General features: G+C 40.5%; 1 protein-coding gene across 1 annotated transcript in view; it reads left to right on the forward strand.

Moving 5' to 3' along the window:
- The window catches only part of TRPM6 (transient receptor potential cation channel subfamily M member 6), a gene marked incomplete at its 3' end in the record, with an annotated part of 108,613 nt that overhangs the window by 75,884 nt on the left and 8,792 nt on the right, over positions 1-23,937 (forward strand). Inside the window, exons 24-35 of the mRNA XM_080363155.1 lie at positions 1,388-1,587; positions 3,898-4,030; positions 5,790-6,934; positions 7,652-7,764; positions 8,687-8,813; positions 9,707-9,804; positions 12,136-12,194; positions 13,557-13,582; positions 18,214-18,264; positions 20,726-20,791; positions 23,022-23,308; positions 23,570-23,652. Coding sequence (XP_080219281.1) covers positions 1,388-1,587; positions 3,898-4,030; positions 5,790-6,934; positions 7,652-7,764; positions 8,687-8,813; positions 9,707-9,804; positions 12,136-12,194; positions 13,557-13,582; positions 18,214-18,264; positions 20,726-20,791; positions 23,022-23,308; positions 23,570-23,652 — 2,388 coding nt within the window. The remainder of the gene's footprint in view (positions 1-1,387; positions 1,588-3,897; positions 4,031-5,789; positions 6,935-7,651; positions 7,765-8,686; positions 8,814-9,706; positions 9,805-12,135; positions 12,195-13,556; positions 13,583-18,213; positions 18,265-20,725; positions 20,792-23,021; positions 23,309-23,569; positions 23,653-23,937) is intronic.

Raw genomic sequence — 23,937 nt, forward strand, 5'->3', positions numbered from 1 at the left:
GCTGTGAAGTATTTGTTGTGTTGAGTGCCTACATAGTGTTCATCATAGAGCAGCTCAAGATTTAGTTTGGCATATAAGTAAAGAAGCTATTCAAGGGAATAGGGTAATGACTTCGTATGACCATGCTCTTCCTTTAGGAAAATATTTGAAAATTCCTATTGTTTGGTGCCATTTAGTATGTTCTAGACTGAAATATTACTGTAGTGTTTTTAACTATATGCTATTTAATGTCTGCTACCCGAGTAGGAAGGGTCTTTATAGTAATTCTGTAGTAATTGATCAGTGTCTTTATAGTAATTCTAACCTTGCAAGTTTTAACAGGGGAACCTTTGTAGTGATCAAGTTCTGTAAAATATTAGTAAAGACCAATCTAACTCAAGTAGTTAATTATTTTTTCCTAGAGTTCTGGTATTTCTGGGGAAGAAAAAATCAGATGTAGATTAAAAAAAGTTACAAATGAAGAAATGTAGTGATTAATATTCAAGAAAACTGAAAGATCAAAACTCTATTCCCATTTCCAATTAGAAATCCCTTTCCTGAAGTTGTGGCAAGGCATCAATTTATTTTATTTTTTTTTTTAATACACAGCTGTGAAATTATAATTTGAATTATTTCTAGATTTAAACCTTCAGCAATGATGATATGTTAATGCTTCTGCCTAGTGGTTTGATTGTTTCAGAAGTGGGACTGAAAATGAGTATGAGCAATATATTTAATTATGCTCCCAGAAGCAAAGCTGATGTTTTTGTGATTATATTCTGGGTGTGTAGTATGATGGTGCAACTGAAATTACAGTGCCAGAAGCCATGAAGTTATTTGCACATACTTGAGCCTATGATAGTAGATAAGGGAAATTATTCAGTGCAACAACAGTCACATTTAGTAATATCATAGCTCCAAAGAGTACCCTGCAGAAGAATTGTTCGTGTAGCTGTGTCTTGCAGCATGTATTTTGTTTAGAGGCAGTGCACTGAAGAGCAGTGGAACCATTTTGTTAACACTCTTCCTTTAGCCTGACTCTTACACTTAATTCAGTCCAAAGAGGCAGACAATGTTGAAGTCCCAGTTAGACTATGTATTAAAGTTTAAATAATCTGGCTGAGATTTCAAAGCTACTTCAGGGATATTTTTTGCCCAGCTCCTATTAATGTGGATGGGAATTGGATCTCCAAATCCGTTAGGCAGCTTTGAAGATCTCATTCTCAGTGCACTAGCTGCAGGCACATGCTGCTGCTTTGTTAAATGAAAGTTGCTAAGCTGATTTACCTCACTGGAGGGATGGGACTTCAGTGTCAAATTAGATCTGTAGACAAGCATCTTGTGCTGTATTGAGAGTATTCCTCACAGGAGTGTTTTACTCTCCTTCCCCTTCTATCTCTCTTCTCAGTAATGTTTATTATGATTTGAAATCCATATCGAACAAGCTCTGGAAGTACAACCGGTACCGCTACATTATGACCTACCATGAGAAGCCGTGGCTGCCCCCACCTTTCATCCTTCTGAGCCACATTGGACTTCTCATAAACTGCATCTTCCACCATCGACCCCCAAATGAACTGGATCAAGAAGAAGGCGACGTTGGACTAAGTAAGCAGAGCTAAGCTGGGGACCTTATAAAATAGCTGATGAGGAATGTTTTGACAGCCTCCCATAACTTTATAGCTCAGTTCTTAAAAAAAAAAAAAAAAAAAAATTATCTGGGTAGGAGGCTGGTTTTATTTGCAAAGCTGAATTTAAATTGACTGTCTGAGAACTATTGTAGGAAACCATGTCTAGAGGAGTGCTTTTCTATGTATGTGGCTTTTGCTCTGCTGCACACTGTGCATCAGTCAAGACCAAAACCCTGAGCTGAAATAAAGTGACGGCAGCTTTTTCTGTATAATGGAATAACCTTATTTTGAAAGAAATTGAACAACACTAGAGGTATACATTTCTGTACATTTGTCTTGAAAAGACCAATAACTCCTTTTTAATTGCCCAGAGAAAATAGTTGCAGAGCCTAAGACCAGAGGAGATGCTGTGATGGCAGATACAGGGAGAGAGCACAGGGGCCTCCCACCTGCTCACCACATCTTCCCTTTCTGCATTACCTCATCACTGCACCTTAACCCCACCACCTTCACCCTTCCCAACCTGGACTTCTCCATCCCAGAGTCCTTCCTAATGCCTCTTTGAAGCGATGCTAGTTCCCTGTCCCACTGTCAACAGCTCCTGGATCTCTGGCAGGAGATTGTGGGGCGGGGACCACAAGATGTTTGGATGGGAATGAATATTCAACAGTGTGGCTAGGTGGTTTGTGGGGTGAGGCAAGGGAATGGGGAGGAGCTGGTGGCTGTAGCCTTATCTTAAAAAACACTGGGAGACATCGACACATAGTATTATGCAGCCTCATCCTTTTCAATGCAACGTACATCATTGATACCTAATAACAGAGGTGAGCAGACCCTGCTTGGGTTATGCTTTGCCTAGGATTTTCTCTGCTGAACATGAATCCCTGAAGATATCTGGTGTGCTCACAGGTGGTTACAGAGTTCAAAAATGGGCTTAACTAATCAATGCTGAGCTGCTTTACTGCTGCTCCCAGGCTCAGCTCTTCCATCATGGTTGGATACATCAGCCTGCCTTTGAAGTGCTTTGAAGTACCACTGCTCATTTCATATGCATGCATAGTATAAGTCACTGACGTAGCACAGTGGATGTCTTACTTGTAAGGTGCATTAGGCACAAGGAAAACTGAAACACTGCTTAGCACATCTAAAAGCACTTGGGTAGAAGAGGGCTCGTGTTGCCTACACTCCTTTCAGAAAGAGGCTTTTTTCCTGTTTATGTACCTTTGCATACCTTTTCTATATACCTATGCATTACCTGGTAAGTTTCTTCAACTTACATTTGGTGTGATTATAACTAACTGGTTTTAGCAATAAGGATCCAGTGCCACCCTGTGGAAAATCAATGAAAGTGCCGAGGTAGAGAGTAAAATCTTGGAGGCAAGAAAACAGAGGGGTTAAGGGCGAAAAGAGCATAGGAGGTGATTCAGTCTTATTCGAAGTGAGAGGAGGACGCCAGAACACTGCGGGGGGCTTCCCTGCTGACCTGTCTGTTGCAGCTGAATACCACACACTTGGAGCAAACACTGTGGTGACACTTGGCACAGATTCCCCCCCTAATGGGTACAGTGAGGACCCTGGAATGTAAAAAAGGAATGAAAAAAGAGCTTGGAAGATGTAAATTTGGATCAGAGGAGCAGCTTTCCAATGTGTGCATTTCTTCATACTGACTTATAATCAATCTGTTCTCTGAGGAGTCTTGGTGTGCTAAAGAGTAGCATCAGGAGCAGCCCAAGCTGTGAAGCTCTAAACTTCTGAATGTGTTCTTTTTCACCCAGTAATTTTGCTTGATGCTTCATACATATGAACACGTGAAGCAATTAGGTGAAAAAAAATCTTAGTAGCTTTGAGTACCTGAAAGGATTGTAATTGCTATAGGTAACTAGCCCTCAATGAATTATAGTGAAATCTTTGTAAGTCTTGCATATGTGTATATAAGTTTTGTGAGTCACACATGTATAACAAAATGAAGGAAAAAGTTTAGGAGAAAATATGTTGTTGTGAGCTGCCATTTGGGTATGTACTTTTGAGGCTTTTAAAGGGAATGCACTGGAATTTTTGTCAGTGTGGTTTTGCTCTCTTCCTAAGGAAAGATAAAAAACACATGTACATGTATTTGTCATATTGAGTCTTTATACATAAGCCCAAATTCATGGAGTTAAATCTGTTTCATTCTTGTAAAAAGATTGAGAGAAAATCTGTTCTGACAGTTTTCTTTTTTCTCGTGGATTCTTACAAATAATTGCATTTGTCAGCATGCTTCACACCAACTCCTCCCTCCTTTGTCCAGAGCTGTACCTGAGTGATGAAGAGTTAAAGAAACTCCATGACTTTGAGGAACAGTGTGTGGAAGAATATTTTCATGAGAAGAATGAAAGCCTGAGTTCCAGTGACAGTGAAAGGATCCGTCTGACAACAGAAAGGTGTGTTTTGCTGCAGAGTTGTGCTCTTTGTGTAGATTTCTCATATAAAAAGACATTGAGAAGCTAATGCTTTTGGAACAGGCTACTTCTACTGTGAACACGAGGAGCAATAGACTACACAGGCCTTGCAAATATGATGGAAATGTAATGTATGTGTTCAAACTGCGTGGCAGGCCTGGCTGAGAAGCTTTGCTAGCAGAATTACATCCCCAGATGTATACAGTGTGCAGGTGGCTAAAGGGGTACAGTAAGGTATTGCTCAGTTTCCCTTTTGCATATGAGCAAAGATTTGTGATTTATAGCACCACAAAGACATGCCACAGTATGGCATAAAATACAGATTTTTATTTAGAGGGTCAGCAGGGTAGGAACGCTGTGAGAGTATTGCTTGTGATTAAATGTAACTGCTGTTTACAGAAACAACCATATAACCATCTGCAAAGAGTGTCTGGGTTTGCAAAATGTCAATACACAACTGTCGATGGGGTTTCAAAACTCTCAGTATTAGCCTAATTTAGCTTTCTATTGAAATCAATAGCAAAGCTGCCATTACATTTAATGGAAAGAGTTAAAGAAAGTGAGCAGTATAAAAAATCTTACTGAATGCCAATACTGGTCTCATCTAATAAATTTGTTTTGCGTAGAGAAAGGTAGCCTCTTAATCTTTGCGTGTTCATAGTCTTATTTTCTGCATACTAAACCAAAACACGCAAGCAAAATGAATGTCCCCTGTAAAAGAAATAAAGTAAGTAACTTTGTTTGAAAGCTGCAGAGTCAATTACAGGAAGAATAAATACAGATCTGGAAAGGAATTCTTTTCTGGGTGCAACTGTAAAACACACTTCCCAACATTGCATAACATTAATACAATGAATTAATTTAGAGGGATAAAATATTGTGGAACACTGGTATTTAATTTTATTTAGCTGTTGGTTAAATACTACATCTTTTAGTTACGCAGTGACAAAGGAAAGGAACAACTTTTGCATATTGCCTGCAGCTAGTTTATCATTGTCTTAGTAATAAAGCACTAGGGAGACTATCTTCAGGAGCTGCGAAGATAACGATTTGGTTAAAATTATGTCATTCCAGGCCGAGAAACTCTTGCACTGTTCACTGGGGATTTGAAAACCATAAAAAGGGCTTTGCTTTTGGGGCAGTTGAGTTTTACTTGATGGGAACTGATGGCAACAGACCTATAGAATGTGTTCCCAGAGGCCAGATAGGTTACTGAGAGGACTCTTTTCCCAGTAGTCTGCAGTATTGGAGAAATGGAAGAGTATCCTTAGGTTTGTTTGAGCATTGTCCTTCTCATGCTCACACAAGAAATGTAGAGAAGCTAGAGAACTGGCTGACAAGAAGTATACTTAACAGCATTTTATATTTACAGCAATGGCCAATGCAGCATTTCCAAAGCTGTGTGCTGTTGTGTCCATAGTTTAGTAGTTCTATGGCAAGGAATGGACATTAGTAGGAAAATAGTAATTTAAAAAATAGATACTCATTGAGCAAAAAGCCTGTTACTTTAAAAGTTACTGGCTGTTGGCCCCGTAATCTGAATAATATGTCGTAAGTCTGGATGGGTTTTGTCAAATATAACTATTAATGGGAATGGAAGTCAGCATTAGAAAAGAATAAAGGGCTCTTTGAAACACTGATTTTTTAAAAATGTGATAATGGCTTCTTTCATGATCTGGCAAACAGAAGTAAAGATCTGGGTTTTGGTACTTTAATTATATATATTTTTTTTTCTACCTAGAGTGGAGGAGATGTTTCTGCAGCTTAAAGAAGTGCATGAGAAAGTATTTTATATCAAGGAGTCTTTAGTGTCCCTGGACAGCCAGCTAGGACATTTGCAAGACCTATCTGCCCTGACAGTGGACATCCTGAAAGTACTTTCAGCTGCAGACACTTTGCAGGTGGAAGAAGCTTTCCTGGCTGACGCAAAACGACAAACCTGTAGGAAGCTGCCCCATAGCTGGAGCAATGCACTCTTCTCCAAGACCTTGAGCAGCCTGGAGTGTTTGTATGACAAGAAGAACCAGTACTACAGCATGCCACCCTCCCTCCTACGGAGCTTGGTAAGGAGTCAGTGGCCATCAGAGTGCAAAGACCACATACTGAGGACAGAGAGTAACAAGATGGTAGAATACAGCTCTCGAAAGACAGAAACAGAAAGTGACACACTTACTTCAGGAGTATCATCTGAGACTAAGTCAACCCCTAGATACGGACAATTTTTGCTGGTGCCACCTGACCATCAGGGAGTGGCTTTCTCTGAGGATATGACCTTCAACTTGTCATTTTTGAGCACTCCTTCCAAGTACAGGGAAGATGCATTCAGAGCTGAACTGCGAAGTAGAAATGTGAGGCAGCAAAACTTGCCAAGTGTCAGCCACATTGGAAAAGAGCCAGAAGATTATGAGTGGAGCCAGAGAGACACTGTTATTTGTTTGCCATCAGAACAGACTGATGATGTAGAGGCTGATCATCCTCTTGGTCTCCAGCCATCCCTGAATAGTGAAGAGAGTGCAGCACCTTCCTCTCAGGACAGGGAAGAAACTGAAGGTGGTTATGTGAACTGGGGATTCTCTGAAGGTGATGAAAAAGGTGTTTTCAGCTCAGGGAAGAAACAAAAGAAGTCCCTGTGCATACATGCCACTTATAACAGTGACTGCAATTGCACGGGTAGTCCTCCCAGGCATGTCCAGATAAGAGAATCAAAGTCCTTCTCCTACAACTCTGACAGGTCATGTCACAGCAGCATCATCTCTCAGAACAAGCTGAAACGCAGCATATCCTTCTGCATCAGCCCACCCTGGAGAGACTGGAGTTTCTGCAGGAGCAGCAGCTTACAGTCCTTTAAGAAAGAGAAAAGAGGGAAAACCTGCAAGGCCATGGGTGGTAATTATAAAACACTGAACCTGTACAGTATCTTTTACTGGGGAACTCAAGACATTATAAAAATACTTCCTTTGCACCCAGGAGGTATTAGCTGCAGTTGAGGGTAGTAACAAGAGAGTCCAGAGCTATTTTTTCACTTTCTTTCTGCTGGGTCTGACAGCTGTAGGGAATTTCTGAAGTGTGCCTGGTACCCAAACTGTACCACTCCTGTGCTTCAGTCACCCTGATTCTCCTCATCTCATGGGAGCCCTGTGGCTGTGGCTACAGAGCCAGAGTGACAGAGAGACTGTGCTCGCTCCAAGGAAGTCTCCTGCCCTGGGGAAACAATGCAGGAGTTGCAGGAGTCAAAATAAATTACATAATCCCTAAGAAATATGTTAGCAGTATCATTGGGTCAGACGGATGCATGGAGAGTGAAGAGGTATACATTTTTATAGCCAGTTTCAGACTCTCCACCACTGAGTTTGCTTACTAACAGCTACAATATAGCAGATTCCAGTTCTAAGTATGAATAGTGTGAGATGATGGATAACATTTGTTGTTTTATGTCTTGTGATGGTGTACATCTTCGCACTGAACTGTATGAGTATAAGCTTTGGGTGTCACAAGGCTTTCTCAGCTTGCTTTGGAGACCTGCCAACTCTCAGTCTTATCAGATCTTCTCTTAGTAAACAAAAACTCTGTAGCTTAATGGTGGTTTTTGAGTCTTTCCCACAGAGTCTTCACCATCCAGTGAGCTACACCACAGTGAGGCAAGGAAGGCAAAGCAACAAAACAGAGACAGAAAGTCTTTGAGAGGAAAGAAGAATAAAAAACCCCTTCAGGTGCCGGTATGTGCAAATGCAAGAGAATCACATATCACATAGCTGTCTTTTTCATTCATTAAGAGCAGTTGTGCAGTGTGGCTTAGTTGAAAATGCTGCACAGAAATCGGTGTGGTTATTTTGTGTGTCTGGCTTTGGTTTAATTTCCCTTTTGTTTGAATGTGTGGAACTTCAGTTTTGAATGTGTTCGACTCTATGGACTTTGCTAGATAGTATAACAAGGTGTTACTGATTTACACAGAAAGGAATCAGTCCTTGCACTGTAGCTGACAGGTGGACTTGTGGAGACTTCTTATGATCTAGGATAGACTGAAGGAGTGATGACCTGTACCCAAGTGGTGTGCAACTGTAAACAAGCAAACCAGGACTCCTATGTTATCTCCTGCCTACAAGAGTCCCACAGTCTTGTCTCTGAATCCATAAAACATTTATTACATTACAGACAATATATTGATTGTGTCATATGTATAGAGCAGCTTTTGTAACGGTATGTGTATGTAGATATATAAAAATCTATTTATAAAGTTACAAAGAGATTCCTAGGATGTTTGTCAGCTGGAAAGAGTTATCTCTGTCTAATGCAATGAAAGCTGAAGACTTACATGTTTACATTAAATGTTCAGGTCAGCAACAGATCTTAGATTTGAACTTTGAGACCTAATACCTCTGAAGGTATCCTGAGGGACTTCAGACTTCATTTTAAAAAGGTGTAGTGCTAGATCTTTCATCAGTAGTATTTACTAGACAAAAACAATGTGTCTTCTGCAACTTGTAACAAAAATGAGAAAATCTATCTGTCAGCTGGGAGCAAGTTCAGTCATTGGCATTTCAGTGATGCTCTGAAAGGCCATGTCACAGGCTGTCAGAGGAACTGCAGAGGTGCTAGTCATCCTATAAATTGAGTGTCATTTTGTCTGTGTTTTGCCAGGTGATTAGAGTGGATGGTTGTCCCCAGAACACCCAAGTGAGCTCAGAGCCTGCAGAGATCAATGTCTGGGATGAACAAGAGAAACACAGCAAGAACTGGCTCACTGTGTCTAATTTCAGTCAGCTAAGTATGTGATATTTTGCAGATGGTGAAATTCAGAACAGCTTTTAAAAAGCAGCAGTAAATAAGAATTCACAAATTCAAAGTGTTATCCACCACTTTCACTTTGTGGCTTAATTTTTACAGAATGAGAATTAGATTGTGGGCACACATAAGTTGATTATTTGCTGTGTCATTGCAGAGGTAAAAGAGACATAGGCTGGGTGGAAGGTCAGTTAAATCTTTCTGGGAGTGCTGCCTGAATAGAGTATAATCCTCAGGAATAAGTGGGAAGCAAGGAAGATGACATCCTTGTCTCCTCTCCTGAGGTGTCTTCTAAAGTGGCATCCTGGCTAATTACAAAATTAAACTATCTCTTGAATTTCTCAAGGCATTTACACTCCCAGGCAGTGCTGCAATACTGTATCTGATGGCAGATCCTCTGCATGCATTATTCATTACTCATTGCTCATAAGCACATCCTCCAAAGGGTGGAAATGAATTCTATGTCATGTCTGTTGGAATGAAAAGGGAATGGCATTCTTACTCTTCTTTTAGCAATTCTCCAGCTTTTTCATTCTAAGAAATCCTTTGTACAGTTCATCTTACCTTCCAGCTTTTCTGTTACGTGGTTCCCTGGCTTCACCCTGAGAGCTGCTGGGAGAAGCTTCAGAGAATGCTGTGACTCAGAAGAGTGTGGTCTGAGAAGGGCTGCGCTCCTCTGAAATCTGCTGACAGAATGGAAACAGCCTGTTCAAATCCTATGAAATTCTGTTTCTGCTTTTATAGCCTGTTACGTGTTTGCTGGGGCAATATGGTATATAGGTGTTTATTTTATAGCACTGCGTAGGTGCTTAATTTGTAGCAGCAGAGCTGTTCATTTACACTCTGGAAATAGCTGACACATGCCCTTTTGGCTAGGTTTGGAACGTCTCAGTTACATGCACCAGAAAATGAAAAATCAAGACATCGGTAGACATAGCATACCATTCAGTGATTACCTGAGGCATTCTCGAGAGGTAAGACCAAAGATTACATCTCCTAGTACATCATTTTGGCTGAGATAAGCCCAGGGTAGCTCTACTGAGGTCCCTGGACTTCCTACTATAGGTTCTTCATTATGAAATGCCTCTTGAGAAATGAGGAACTTTGTTGTCTGCTGGCACAGCCCATGTGTGCAAGTAAATGAATAATTTAACAGCTGTTAACACTCTATTAATATTATTGAAGTAGGATATTAAATTATTGAATCATAGAGTGGTTCTGAGTATGAAGCAGTTGGTCAGAAGTGATGCATGAGTTGATGTTTCATTAGGCAGTGAGTGAGCACACAGCTTGATCTTGAACCCATAAGCAGAATTGATGAGCAGAGTGAAGCTATATAGCTCCTAGTCTGTCACTCAGAGATAGGGGGTTTGTTTGTTTGTTTGTTTGTTTTGCAAAGTGAGAGTTAAATATTGATAATAATTGCAACGTTTGGATTTCTTAACCACTGACTTATAAACATGGCATCTTATTATTTATCAGAATTAATTCACAGCTCCATAATGTAGTGGTCCTCTGCGTATGTAAATCAATATAGGCTCATTGACTTCGATGGAGCTAGACTAATATGTCGTGAAGACTGGGGACAGGAATCTGGATTATAGAAACTTCCATCTGTTTTAAAGTGGTGTAGCTAATCGAAGAAAATGTATCTTTCATGATATTACACAGGGATATCTCAGAGGTATGAAAGGAAATTAAGAAAGAGTATATTAAGAGAGAGAACTGTGAAATAATCTTTTCGTTTTCCTTTTTAAACAGCACACTTGCTTGCCTGTTTTACTTATAGCAATCTCAGTTATTAAAATGGTGATCTTTAAAAGCCTAGTTTATTTTTTTCACTGTAAATGCTTTCAGTTGCCTTTTTTTTTTTTTAAGGAGTACAAATAAACCAGATATTTTCAGATCTGCTGTTCTGTGTACTGTAGAACTTCAATCCCAAATAGCGGGGAAGAGAGCCTGAATCTAAATTTTAAAATTGGCAGGTTTTTGTATGAAAGAGTGGAAAGAGAGAGGAAGAGAGAAATAGAAATAATTTTCCTGATTTTCTATTCTGGAAAACCTTAGCCTAGAGTTTAAAGCAATGAATCTTTGAAATGTTAACACAAGGTCAGACAAGCAAAATAAAGGCACGGTAAGGAAAACTGTGTGAAGGGACCAAGTAATCCAGTCCTTCAAAATTCATGTTGAGATATCTCAGGTAAAACTCAAGGGTGGGATTTTTAAAGTTCTCAGAGAAATTCCACTGATTATAGCAGGATTGGAGTTAGACTGAAACTAGTCACTTCCAGAACACCACCTTCAAATTAATTATTCTTTCGCAATACAGTCTCCAATACCCACTGAGTTGCTCTGCCTCTCTTAAAGTCCTGTGTGGGTTATGAGATTTTATATATATCACTGATAACGATGTTGCTGCATCCAACTGTTTCATTTGGAGCATGATGTATTTTAGAGAAATATGTTTTTCCTAAAGTGATGCTTTTCAGATTTACCCATTGAACACCAGTGGTTCAGAAATCCCTCCTGATGGGTAGCAGGGAGCAAAGAAAAGGTGTGTGTAGGAAGGTTTTTTGTCAAAGATTTTTTTCGTCTGCAAAGTGAGCTACAAGGCAAAAATACGAGTGAAATAAAAAAAATGTGAGTTAAGTTTCAGGTAATATTCAAAGCTGAATTTTAGCTAAATTATCTTTAAACTGCATCATCTTTGAACTTTTCTGGGCAACTCTGTTGCTTTTGAGGGTTGAAATCTGCCTGACTTCAAAAGAATAAACTCATTTCTGACTAGCACATTAGGAGGACCAGGCTAGCCCAGTTGTCCTTAATATGGCTGGAAGTCTAAAAGACTATTTGCATACTTCTTTAACTATAAGACCTGGAAAATATGTAATCCAAATACCCCTGGAGAGCTGCCCAATGTATTACCTTCTTCTGTTAGAGAGTTTTTAACAACTGTAAAGCCTATCCCTAAACTGGAATTTGCAATATGAAGAGAGTTCTCTGATACTGTCCATATTAGCAGACCCTTAACACACTTTTGTGAGGGTATTGAGATATAGGTGGGTACCTGCGTATTTTGTTCAAATGTATGGAGACAGCATGGCAAACTGTAATGTGAGCAAATCGGTTCCATATTAGTGTAGGTATGGCAATGTTGTGATTCACCAGCCTGTCAGTGTCATTATTCATGCTAACAATAAGTATATCAAGAAATGCTTTCAAGATTGTACCTTTTTGAGTTGTGCAGTGTGTATATGACAGTGGTGTGCAGATTTTACCAGTAAAAACATCTCTCTTCTTTACAGGATTTGAGTAATAGCATATTTGGAACCACCAAGAAAAGTAATCTGAACAGGAACTGCTTGTATGTATTAAGATATTCACATGCTTTTAGAAAGAGTCTTCTATATATTCTGCAGGCTTCAACTCCAGTTCTGCACTATCCTTAGGATGAGAAATTTATGTGAAATGAAGAGTTTAGGCAATTCAGTCTGTTTACATTTCTCTAAAGAAAGCCTTATTAATTGATACAAAGGAGATCCATTTACACAAACTGTATAACTTTAGGTAGACACCTCTTTTTATTCCAACAATGATCCAATTTTCTAATTCAATCACTAAGATCACCATAACATCTTTAATTAGCCATTATTCCAATCTAGTGAGCATAAAAAGTTATATTTGCTTTTGCTGTGCAAATTGCATATTTCCTTTTTTTAATAATTGAAATACTAGCAGCTCGTGAAAGCTTCTCTCATTCTCTGATTAATCTATTTTTTACTGACTCTGTACATTTACAAAGTATTTAGCCTGGTTTTCTTAATGGGTTTTCAACAGTTATTAAGCTTTGATTATATTTAGTGAAAGTATACTGCTTTCAAAAGTGTTTTCAATTTTGTTGTTGCTTTTTTGATTCTTTCCACCTTGATTGATCTTAATAATGGGGATATTTTTCCCACATGCAGTGCTACCTCTATTTTTCTTTTATTTTTCTTTCTTGTTTTGATCAACTTCTTTAATATCTCTCTTATTTAGTAACAGTGGATATAATAAACAAAAGACACTAGAAAGCTGTCACATCCCATGTGATTTCACCATGGAAAGAGGAAAAAAAAGAGAGACTGTGTTTTTTACCCATCCTGTGTCATTTATAGGCAGTACGCAAACTGCATACTTACCATCAGGACTTATAGGCCATTGAGTGGCCTGATTCTGTCACTTAATCTGTTGTCTTCAGTGGGATCTCTCTGGTCTGTGAGGTGAATCATTCCTCTGTCTTCTGTAACAGTGCTTTAATGTTGATGCTGATGCTGTAGTCTTTCTGCAGCCTTGCTAATCCAAAGGACCATCAGTTTAAAAACTCTGATTCTGTGCAAACAATATTAATGGCGTAGGCAGCTTTGAATACGTCTCAGCATTGACTGAAAAATGGACAGTTGTGTATGTGATTGAAGTGGTCTTTAACTGACACTGTTATTGCAGTGTAAACGGCATGAACAGTGGTGCAAAATCATAAGAGCAGCTGAATATAAGCAGAGAAAGAAATATGCAGAAATTTGTGGCTGCTGATTGTTGAAATCAACAAAGTTGCACTGAGGGTTATTAAGTTTTATGATTGCTGACCAAACCTTTGTGAGTTTTGCCTTCACATGGATCACAGATGTGCTAATGTTAGCTTAAAGACAGAAATTTTGAAATAAAATATTGAACTTTTGCTTTTAAACAGGTTAAGAACTTCAGAGAAAACTGACAGTAAGTTTTTGGTTGCTTATCACTCATTTTATTTCCTCTCTGCAAATTGCACTCTGATAATTTTGGAGTACAAAATCCAAAAGGAAGTTATTTTACTCTAGTTGAAGGGTTATAGGAAAACGTTCAGCTATTGTTTCATATGTTAGTAATTTGTACTTTAAAGTGAAAGGGGCTTTGTTTGTTTGTTTGTTTATATGAGGGCATGTTTTCTTCATGGTAGCTGCAAAATCTTAAAATAATTTATTTTTACTCTAGTCTGCCAAGTTATGTTATCCTGTTCAACAGGAAGAAAATCTTCAAGATGATAGTAATGCTTTCATCCCTGGCAGTCTAAGAGACCTCTGGAGTTAAAACAGGCTGTATACCTGAAAACAAATTTTTAATGTACGCTTTATTTTTCAAGTCGCACTTTGGTGTGATTCCTCTGTTTTTGTGATTTCCCTGAAATTATGAAATCAGTGAAGGATAACTGGCCATTATGAAATGGCCAATTAAGAAATTCAAGGTCCACATAATCAAAGAAACACAGAATGTTAGGGGTTGGAAGGGACCTTGAAAGATCATCTAGTCCAATCCCCCTGCCGCAGCAGGAACACCTAGATGAGGTTACACAGGAATGTGTCCAGGTGGGTTTTGAATGTCTCCAGAGTAGGAGACTCCACAACCTCCCTGGGCAGACTGTTCCAGTGCTCTGTCACCCTCACTGAGAAGAAATTTCTTCTCATATTTAAGTGGAACCTCCTGTGCTACAGTTGCCTTTTGTCCTGTCATTGGTTGTCACTGAGAAGAGCCTGGCTCGATCCTCATAACACTCACCCTTTATATATTTATAAATATTAATGAGGTCATTCCTCAGTCTCCTCTTCTCCAAACTAAAGAGCCCCAGCTCCCTCAGCCTTTCCTCATAAGGGAGATGATCTTTGTTCCCCTACGCTGGACTCTCTCCAGCAGTTTCCTGTTCTTCTTGAACTGAGGGGTCCAGAACTGGACACAATATTCCAGATGCGGTCTCACCAGGGCAGAGTAGAAGGGAAAGAGAACCTCTCTTGACCTGCTAACCACCGCTCTTCTAATATACCCCAGGATGCCACTGGCCTTCCTGGCCACAAGGGCACAGTTCTGGTTCATGGTCATCCTGCGGTCCACCAGTAGCCCCAGGTCCCTTTCTCCTACACTGCTCTCTAATAGGTCATGCCCCAATTTATGCTGGAACCTGGGCTTGTTCCTACCCAGATGCAAGACGCTACAATTTCCCTTGTTATATTTCATTATTTTTTTCCTCGCCCAACTCTCCAGCCTGTCCAAGTCTCACTGGATGGCAGCACAGCCTTTATGGCATGTCAGCCACTTCTCCCAGCTTGGTGTCACCAGCGAACTTGCTGACAGTGCACTCCATTCCCTCATCCAAGTCACTGATGAATATATTGAATAATACCGGTCCCAGTACTGACCCTTGAGGTACTGCACTAGATACAGGCCTCCAACTAGACTCTGCCCCATTGACCACAACTCTCTGGCTTCTTTCCTTCAGCCAGTTCGCAGTCCACCTCACTACCCGATCGGCCAGACCACACTTCCTCAGTTTAGCTGTAAGGATGCTGTGGGAGACTGTGTCAAAGGCTTTACTGAAATCAAGGTAGACCACCACATCCACTGCTTTACCATCATCTGTCCACCTTGTTATGTCCTTGTAAAAGGCTATGAGGTTGGTCAAGCACGACTTCCCCTTGGTGAAGCCATGTTCACTTCCCCTAATGACCCTCTTATCCTTGATATGCCTTGAGATGACACCAAGGATAAGTCGTTCCATCACCTTTCCAGGGATGGAGGTGAGGCTGACTGGTCTATAGTTACCCGGGTCCTCCTTCTTGCCCATTTTGAAGACTGGAGGGACATTTGTTTTCCTCCAGTCCTCAAGCACCTCTCCTGTTTCCCATGACTTAGCAAAGAAGACAGAGAGTGGCCTAGCAATGACCTTGGCCAGCTCCCTCAGCACCATCGGGTGCATCCCGTCTGGACCCGTAGATTTATGGATGTCCAGATTGCCTAATTGCTCCCTAACCCAGTCCTCATCAACCAAGGCAAACTCTTCCATTGTTCTGACTTCCTCTGGGGCCTCAGCAGTACAGGGCTCCTCAGGACAGCTTCCAGCAGATTAGACAAAGAAGGCATTCAGTAACTCTGCCCTCTCTGTATCTTCTGTCACCAGGGCACCCACCTCGTTCATCAGTGGGCCTACATTGCCTCTGGTGTTAGTTTTATCTGCCCTGTATTTGAAGCTCTTTCTGTTGTCCTTGACCCTTCTTGCAAGGTTTAATTCTAAGGAGGCCTTAGCTTTCCTAGTTGCCTCTCTACATCCTCTGACAAGAGCCTTATAATCTTCCCAAGTGGACAGCCCCTCCTTCCATGATCTATAAACTCTCCTCTTCCACTTGAGCTTGCCCAGCAGTTCCCTGTTTAACCACGCAGGTCTCCTGGCTTCCTTCCTTGACTTCCTGCGTGTCAGGATGCTCTGATCTTGAGCCTGGTAGAAGCAATCCCTGAACACTAAGCAACTATCTTGGGCCCCCTTACCTTCAAGCAGCCTTGCCCATGGGATTTCCCCCAGCAATTGCTTGAAAAGGCCAAAGTTTGCCCTGATGAAGTCCAGGATTGCGATTCTGCTTCCTATCCTGTTCCTGCCACATGAGATCTTGAACTCCACCATCTCATGGTCGCTGCAACCAAGGCAGCCCTCAACCTTTACCGCTTCAACAAGACCCTCCTTGTTAGTGAGGATGAGGTCCAGCAGTGCTCCTCTTTTAATTGGCTCCTCCACCATCTGCATGAGGAAGTTATTATCAATGCACTGGAGGAACCTCCTGGACTGTGGCTGGCTGGCTGAATGGTCCTTCCAGCAAACATCAGGGAAGTTAAAATCCCCCACAACAACCAGGGCCTGTGACTGTGAGGCCGCTCTCAGCTGTCTTTAGAACGCCTCGTCAACTTCCTCAGCCTGATCTAGTGGCCTGTAATAGACACCCACAATAGTATCACCCTTGCCAGCCTGCCACTTAATTCTTACCCTTAAACTCTCAACTCACTCCCATGTGTGCCTGGACAACACTCAATACATTGTAGTTGCTCTCTCACATAGAGAGCAACTCCACCACGACGCCTGGCTGGCCTGTCTTTCCTGAGAAGGACACAGCCATCCATGACCACATTCCAGTCATGTGAGTTGTCCCACCCTGTCTCTGTAATTGCCACCAGATCATGAACTCCTGACCGAACACAGGTTTCTAATTCCTCCTGCTTATTCCCCATGATGCGTGCATTGGTGTACACGCATTATAGTATGGGTTATAGTGGGGAATTACTTTGTTCCACAAAAAGTGGAGTGCTAGTTAACTTCACCTGTATTTGTTGCCTTTCCGTCTGTCTTCCAGTTTTCCTGTCATGCTACTTAGCTGTGAGAGGCTGAGCAGATGGGCATCTACCTCTTTTTGAGGCTAGCTGTGATGCAGAAGTGAGTTGCTCTTAGGCTTATCTCCCCTTCGAGCACTGCGCTTTCCGAGCCTGGCTGTGCACAAAACGCTGCAGTGCCGAAGTGCACTGCTGCAAGCTTAATGAGTTGTGGGGCAACTCTGTGGAGCGCACCGTTGCTTTGATTAAAATTCAGTTTTCCCGTTCTCAAAAGGAAGGACTTCTTAGCCCCCATTTGCCTTTTCATGTTTGTTGTTTTACTACCTACAAAATGCAACAAAACTAGTTGGGTCCAGCAGGGAAGAGACCAAAAGGGACCTTAAATCACCAAAGGCACTCAGTGGAAATACTGGCCCTTCCCCCAACATCTATTAATGTTTCTTATTTAAGATTTTTTTTTTCTAGAAAAGGGAAAATAAGCAAATAAAATAGAACAAGAAGTGTAATGTTCACGTATTTTGATGAAGATTTGATTTTGATTATTTCATTTTTCAGAATTAAAACTATACGTATTTTCTGAAATCTGACGTTTTGAAATGTCGTTTTCTGATAGAACCAAGTGATTTCATCTAATTAATGGAAATGTGCTTATTAATCTTGGTTTTATTAAAAATATATTTTTTTAAAAAGAAAGATTTTTGGACAAAATTTGATCTAGCTGTGCCTGTTAAATATATAACCACAGGAATTGTTTCTCTGTTTATATTTTAACAGCATTTTAGACACTATGAGTTAATGGGACTGTATTATAATAGCTTGGGTGTAATTGTATAGTTAATGGAATGTTTAATGACTGAGGATGAAGTTGGAAAATCATGCCTTTGGGAGGCTGTGAAGCATGATGGACAGCAGCGTGCTTTTAATATCCCAGAGGTGTAATTGGCTTAGAGAAGCTACATGTCCTTGAGGTTAATATCACAAGTTTCCCACCATTTCCTTGAATAAATAAGTCATCTGGCTGTGTTACATTGATGACTGAAATCTGCCAACATACTCTACATTATAACATACTTAAAGCCTGGTAGTAATTCTCCTCCTTAGAATGCTGAGACAGTAATTCTGATTAATCTGTTTCATGACAAACTCTGGGATGGAAGGAATTAAAAAATCATACATTTATTTCTGCTATAATAATTAACGTAATGATCCTTTAAACATTATTTCAGATATCTTTGCCTGCTTGAAAACATCTCAAGATCTGCATCATCACTACTCAGGTAAGCAGGAGGCACCAGAATGATAGCTGAGTAATTTAACAAATTAAAAAGAACATTGGTTCTTCCATTGTCATCCTCTGTGATTCTCATTTTGAAGAGTTGCAAAATTGCCCATTGCTAAGAAGGTTCTGTGTTAATTCATGTCTAACACTCCAGTGAGGAAATTATGAATTATTTTCTTGCTGCTAATTGCTGCATTCTGAGTATTTCTGGCAAATCCAGAGCAGAATGTAGACCATCACTTTCAAAATATTAGCGGAAATGAATAGTGCTCTGATTCCTGGGGAGGCAGAAGAGGCATTTATTTGTTTATAGCTGTCATTTCCCCTCACACCTCCCACATCCTCCTTTGTACTTTCTGGAATTGGTTTCTTCGGTTAATTTGTCCTGTACTAGTTAATCTGTGTTTATATACCTATGAACTCCTGGAAATCTGGCAGGGAATAAATCATTTGGATGCTAATTGCCTGCAGTCCTGTCTTTTCCTGGGCTGAGTATGCACAGATTTTCCCACAAGGTGTGGATTTCAGTTTTTCCCGGAGGAGAGCTGAGCAGAACATGTCAGTAGATGTCCCTGTTGCCTACAGGACTCAGCTGCCTCTAAAAGGAGGCTGAGGGTAAACCAGAAGCATTAGCAGCTTCCTGAAGTTAAAAAAGCTGTGCAATTTTCACTGGGAACAACACCTCCTGGTTTGTAATCAGTGTACAGGAGTAATTTCTCTGACACCTTGGCATTGTTGCAGTGATTAATTTGGCTCTTGTCAGGCATGCTATTTGAGACTAAGTGGGACTTTTTAGCACTGATGAGGGTGGTTTCCACTATGAGTTAACAAATGTCTCAAGAGGTTTCCAGTGTAGATTTTTTTCCTTTGGAAGTTCAGGGTGGAATTTAGCAAACTAAGCCCAAAAGTTTTGTACTACAATTCTGCACCATATACTGCTTATGCATTATTTTTGCTATCACATTGTGCAGGCAAATACAGTTCTGCCTCTCTACACACCCAAAAGAACTTGAGTTTTGACCCAAACTCAGCAGCTGGTACAAGTCCACTTCACATTGGTTCTGGAGGCTCTAGACCAGGGATGTCAAACTCATTTTCACTGGAGGCCTTGTCAGCCTTGTGAATGCCTTCAAAGGGCCATATGTAATTTTAGGACCGTATAAATGTAGCTATTCCAACATATGGTCCTAAAATTACATTTGGCCCTTTGAAGGCAACTGCGAGGCTGATGTGCCCCCCCCGCCTCAATGAAAATTAGTTTGACACACCTGCTCTAGAGTGATTGCTGGCATGGTCTGACCAGGACAGGTCTGGCAGCTCCTCTATTCGCATCCTTGTCCCTGCTATGCACTAGTTTTGTGACTAGAACATATTCCTAATGAGGCATCAAGGTAGAACCCTGAACTACACTCCGTGTTCCAAAACTATTCAGGCATGTTAACCAATACCTGTTGAATTCAGAAAAGATAAACAAGAAATGCAGTCTGAAATGCAGATCTAAAATGAGGACCTTAATTCGTGGGTTGCCATGTCATGAGTCCCCTTTGCTCTCTCCTTCTGGGCTAAATAATCACTAATTAATATCTGCTCAGAAGAGTAATCTTAAAAGGATGGACAGATGGTGTCCAGGCTCTGGAAGAGTCTGCTGTTAGGGCTTTACGTTGCTCTGCAGAGAAACACAGCTCTGCTGTGGTTCACTCTCTGCTTTGGATGCTAGTTTTGTCTTCAGCCATTGAATAGGGAAATTAAGCAGTGAGCACTGTAGCATCCAAATTGCCTTGTTCCCTGGTTACCCTCTTTGCAGCTTACTTCATACCTCACTCCCCCTTCCTGATAACTGAGTCATTGTGAAGACAAATCCATAAATATCTAGTTGTTGCTCTGAAGTTTTGAAAGTGTTCGCCTGAGAAGCAAGCTGCCAATTAGGGAGATATAATAATGTTACTGATGTTGTTTGGCGAGAAGCCCAGATGAAGAAACAGTACTCTGTGCAGGGCAAGCTTGGATTTTCCTGCGATGCCTTGCTAAATCCCCAGGTGCTTCTGAGCCTGACAGAGACAGGCAGGGAGGGCAGCTGGGACCAATGCATCTCTTTGGCACAGTGTGAGTGTCACCACCCTGGAGCTGGCAGGAGGAGGAATTAGCAGCAGCCCTTGATGGAAGGAGGAGGATGAAGAGTTAGCAGAATCTAGCCGGAGTGCAAGGGGCTTGTCCCAAAGAGCCCATTTCCTTGGAAGAAGGGAATCAATGCATGGGAGAGTGGCAGCTGATGCTTATGAGATGCCACAGGTGTGCAAAGGGCATTTGCTAGCTGGGTAGAATGGTGCTCAGATCTGACACAGGATCACACTGCAGCCTCCTTGGCTTTGCACACTACAGTAAAGCGTGGCCAGATATTTCTGAAAAGCAGCCAGCTTATTCTTTATTCAGTATAGTAGTGAAATCTATGTTGTTTGCAGCTGTTGAAAGAAACAACTTAATGAGACTTGCTCAGACCATACCGTTTACACCAGTCCAGTTCTTCGGTGAGTACCAACTTCCTGGTTATGTTTTTTGTCTTATAAATTGTCAGTGCATTATGTCTTTAAAGACTATGTTTGAGAAATTTCCTTAGATTAATTTCAGCAATTCTTTTCTAAAAGAGGTGAACCAGGAGAGAATTGTAATCATGCAATAATTTGGGAACATTTGGAGGTTATCTGGTTCAACTCACTCTACAGCAAATTCTGATCAGGTTGCTGAGGGCCTGACCAATTGCCTTTTGAATATATCTATAAATGGAGAGTCCTCAGCTTCTCTGGACAACCTCTTCCAGTGTTTGACTGGCTTAATTGTGAACCTAGTATTTTTCCCAGTATTTGTTGGTGTTTCCCTTGCTGTATCTTGTATGTGTGTGCACTGAAGTGCTTACTGTGATCTTTAGAGATGAGGCTAACTTCATCTTCTCTATGCCTATCATTACAATAGCTGAAGACAGCAAAAAGGTTCCCCTTAACCTTAATACCTGCATGCTCACTCTCTTTCTTTCTCACAGACACAACCATGTAAATATATATGTAGGGTATCCCATCAAGTAGAAAACCAGGTTTCGGTTGAAAGGGCACTACTCTATGCAGTAGAGAGAACTGTAGTGTACCAAGGAAAAAAGAACTATGCTATAATAGAAGAGTGGTAGAGAATAAATCATTTGGAAAGGTTCTGAAACTAACGTGCAGTATTGGTTTACAGCAGCAGAAGCTCTGCCTCTAGACACTTGAGATCTAGATGCATTCTTTTCAGTGGGTAGAATATTTTGTCTCACAGCAACTGATTGCTGATACTTGCAGCAGCACAGGATTTCTTGGGACCAGATTGCTGCAGATAATTAAGATAGCTATGAGCATATTGAACATTCTAAACTTTGAAGCTCCTAAGAGACACCTTTCTAGGTATTAAATTGTCAAAAGATAATAAAATTAATAATTAATGTAAGATTAAAAAAATGTGTCTAGTTATAGTGTTTTTATTCAAGTGTCTGTCTTTTATGTAAGACACTGGCTTTTCTGTTGCTTTATTTTAAATTAAAATATGCACAAATTGTGGCATTTGACAATATCTACCTTTATGTTAACTGGTGAAGGCAGGCTTGGGAGCAGGGAGGAAATCTGCTAATCTGAATCCAGTTCATCTTTCCTAATGCCGTTCTTTGCCATTTTACAGATGTAGTTATCTCATCACACTTGCGAGTGAAAACCTGTTTTTTACAAATTAACATTGCAAATAATGTGAGTTGCAAGAAGGAAAGCCAGATTTTAAAAATCGGTCCACTTTTCTGTTAGTTTACAAATTATGGTGACAGAAAGGTGTCTCACTTATGCTGGAAGAGAGGAATGCTATATGGAGTAGCAGTGTGACCGAGTTAAAGCTCACCAGGTTTGTTCTGCTTTCAGAAGTATGTTATTAGCAGGAGCAAAACACCTGAAATTTTGTGCAGTACAAATAACATTATAATTTATAGAAAAAACCACAGATCTTAGTTTAAAACTCCCAAACTCTAAACCTCTTGTTAATTTGCTTTAGCATGTTCTTCTAGGATGCCTTTCTTCGAGGAAAGTCATGTCCTTTTCAATTTAATTTCCCTGGCTCATTGTGTTCAAGTCACCAAGTTTGAAACAATTCAGCTGTCTGTTAGCATGAAAAGGTGACGTTCTTCGGCCCTTAAATTTTGTAGTCAATAACTATCACAAGCTGTGAGTGTTTGGTTGCCTTGTGTGTGTGTGGGGGGGTGTTTGTTTCTTAAGCACAATTACAGGGGAAATACTGTGTTCCATAATCTTGATTAACTTGAAACAAGTCTTACTACAAATTCCCCTTCCACATAAGAGGGAGCCACACTCAGGGTATTTGAAGTTCATACACTGGAGTTAAAATGGTAAACCTTTAAAAATAAATACTTTTAAAGCTCAGGCTTCTTTAGGTACTTAAAATCTGTGGCAAATGAGATTGATTTATGTAGACCAGAGTATCAACAAGCTTTGTTTGTGTAGAAGCGTGCAGGAGGTCTTAAATTAATCTTTGTTTAGTCTTAAGCAGAATGTATGTAGTAAGTAGTATACATTTAGGCTGGGTAGGTTTTCACAGAGAGGCTCTCCTTTAAAATGTGGCTTATGAAGGTGTGTAAAGTGGTATGTTATTTTAAGATACCAGATGAAAATGCACTTCTCTCCTGTTTCTGCAACAAGTGACTTCTGCTAACAAAACTTCCTTTTATTTAAGCTGGAGAGGAAGTGACGATCTATCGGCTAGAAGAAAGTTCACCTATGAACCTTGGTAAAAGCATGTCTTCCTGGTCCCAGCATGGCATGGCTGCAATGATCCAGGTCTTGTCACAGGAGGAGATGGATGGGGGTCTGCGCAGAGCCATGAAGGTCATTTGTACTTGGTCAGAGAATGACATATTAAAGTTGGGACAAGTATTTATTGTGAAGTCTTTTCTGCCAGAAGTGGTTCAAACTTGGCAAAAGATCTTTCATGATGGCACAGTGTTACATCTCTGCCTAAGGGTGAGTTTGGACTTGAAGGCACACTGACTGGTCTAGCCTGATGTGCCTTAAATGTTATACTGCTTACATGTGAATGTCTTCGGCATGGTTGACATGTGGTTTGATGTTAACTTTTGGAAAGGAAAAAGGTTTTGAGGAAGATATATTTCCCATTTGTAAACATATACAATCAGATGTTTGTTTGGTTTGCTTGTTTTGATCAAGTCATGGCACGTTTCTTCATGAAAATGAAAGTAGTGCTGATAACATTATTTTCTTCAGGAGATCCAACAGCAAAGGGCTGCCCAGAAGTTAATCTATACCTTCAATCAAATGAAGCCTCATACTATTCCCTATACTCCAAGGTAAAATCACTGTCTTTATGTACTAGGTGCCATAGGTCTGTCTTCTTAGCTGTGTGCCAGGCATTCTTCTCCATAGTGGATTGAAACAGCTGCTGCTTAGACAGTCTGATGATAGTTAAACAACATTTTTAACAGGAAAGACAAGCAGCTTTGAACTTAGTCTTTATAGCTACATGTGATGGCAAAGTAAGCTGCTTTGCAATGCTATTCCTGAGACTTAACCAAGAATTGCCTTTTATACACTTAATGTAACACAATTTGATATAGCTCATTTACAGAGGGCTG

The sequence above is a fragment of the Nesoenas mayeri genome (assembly GCF_963082525.1).
Source record: "Nesoenas mayeri genome assembly, chromosome: Z".
Lineage (NCBI taxonomy): Eukaryota > Metazoa > Chordata > Aves > Columbiformes > Columbidae > Nesoenas > Nesoenas mayeri.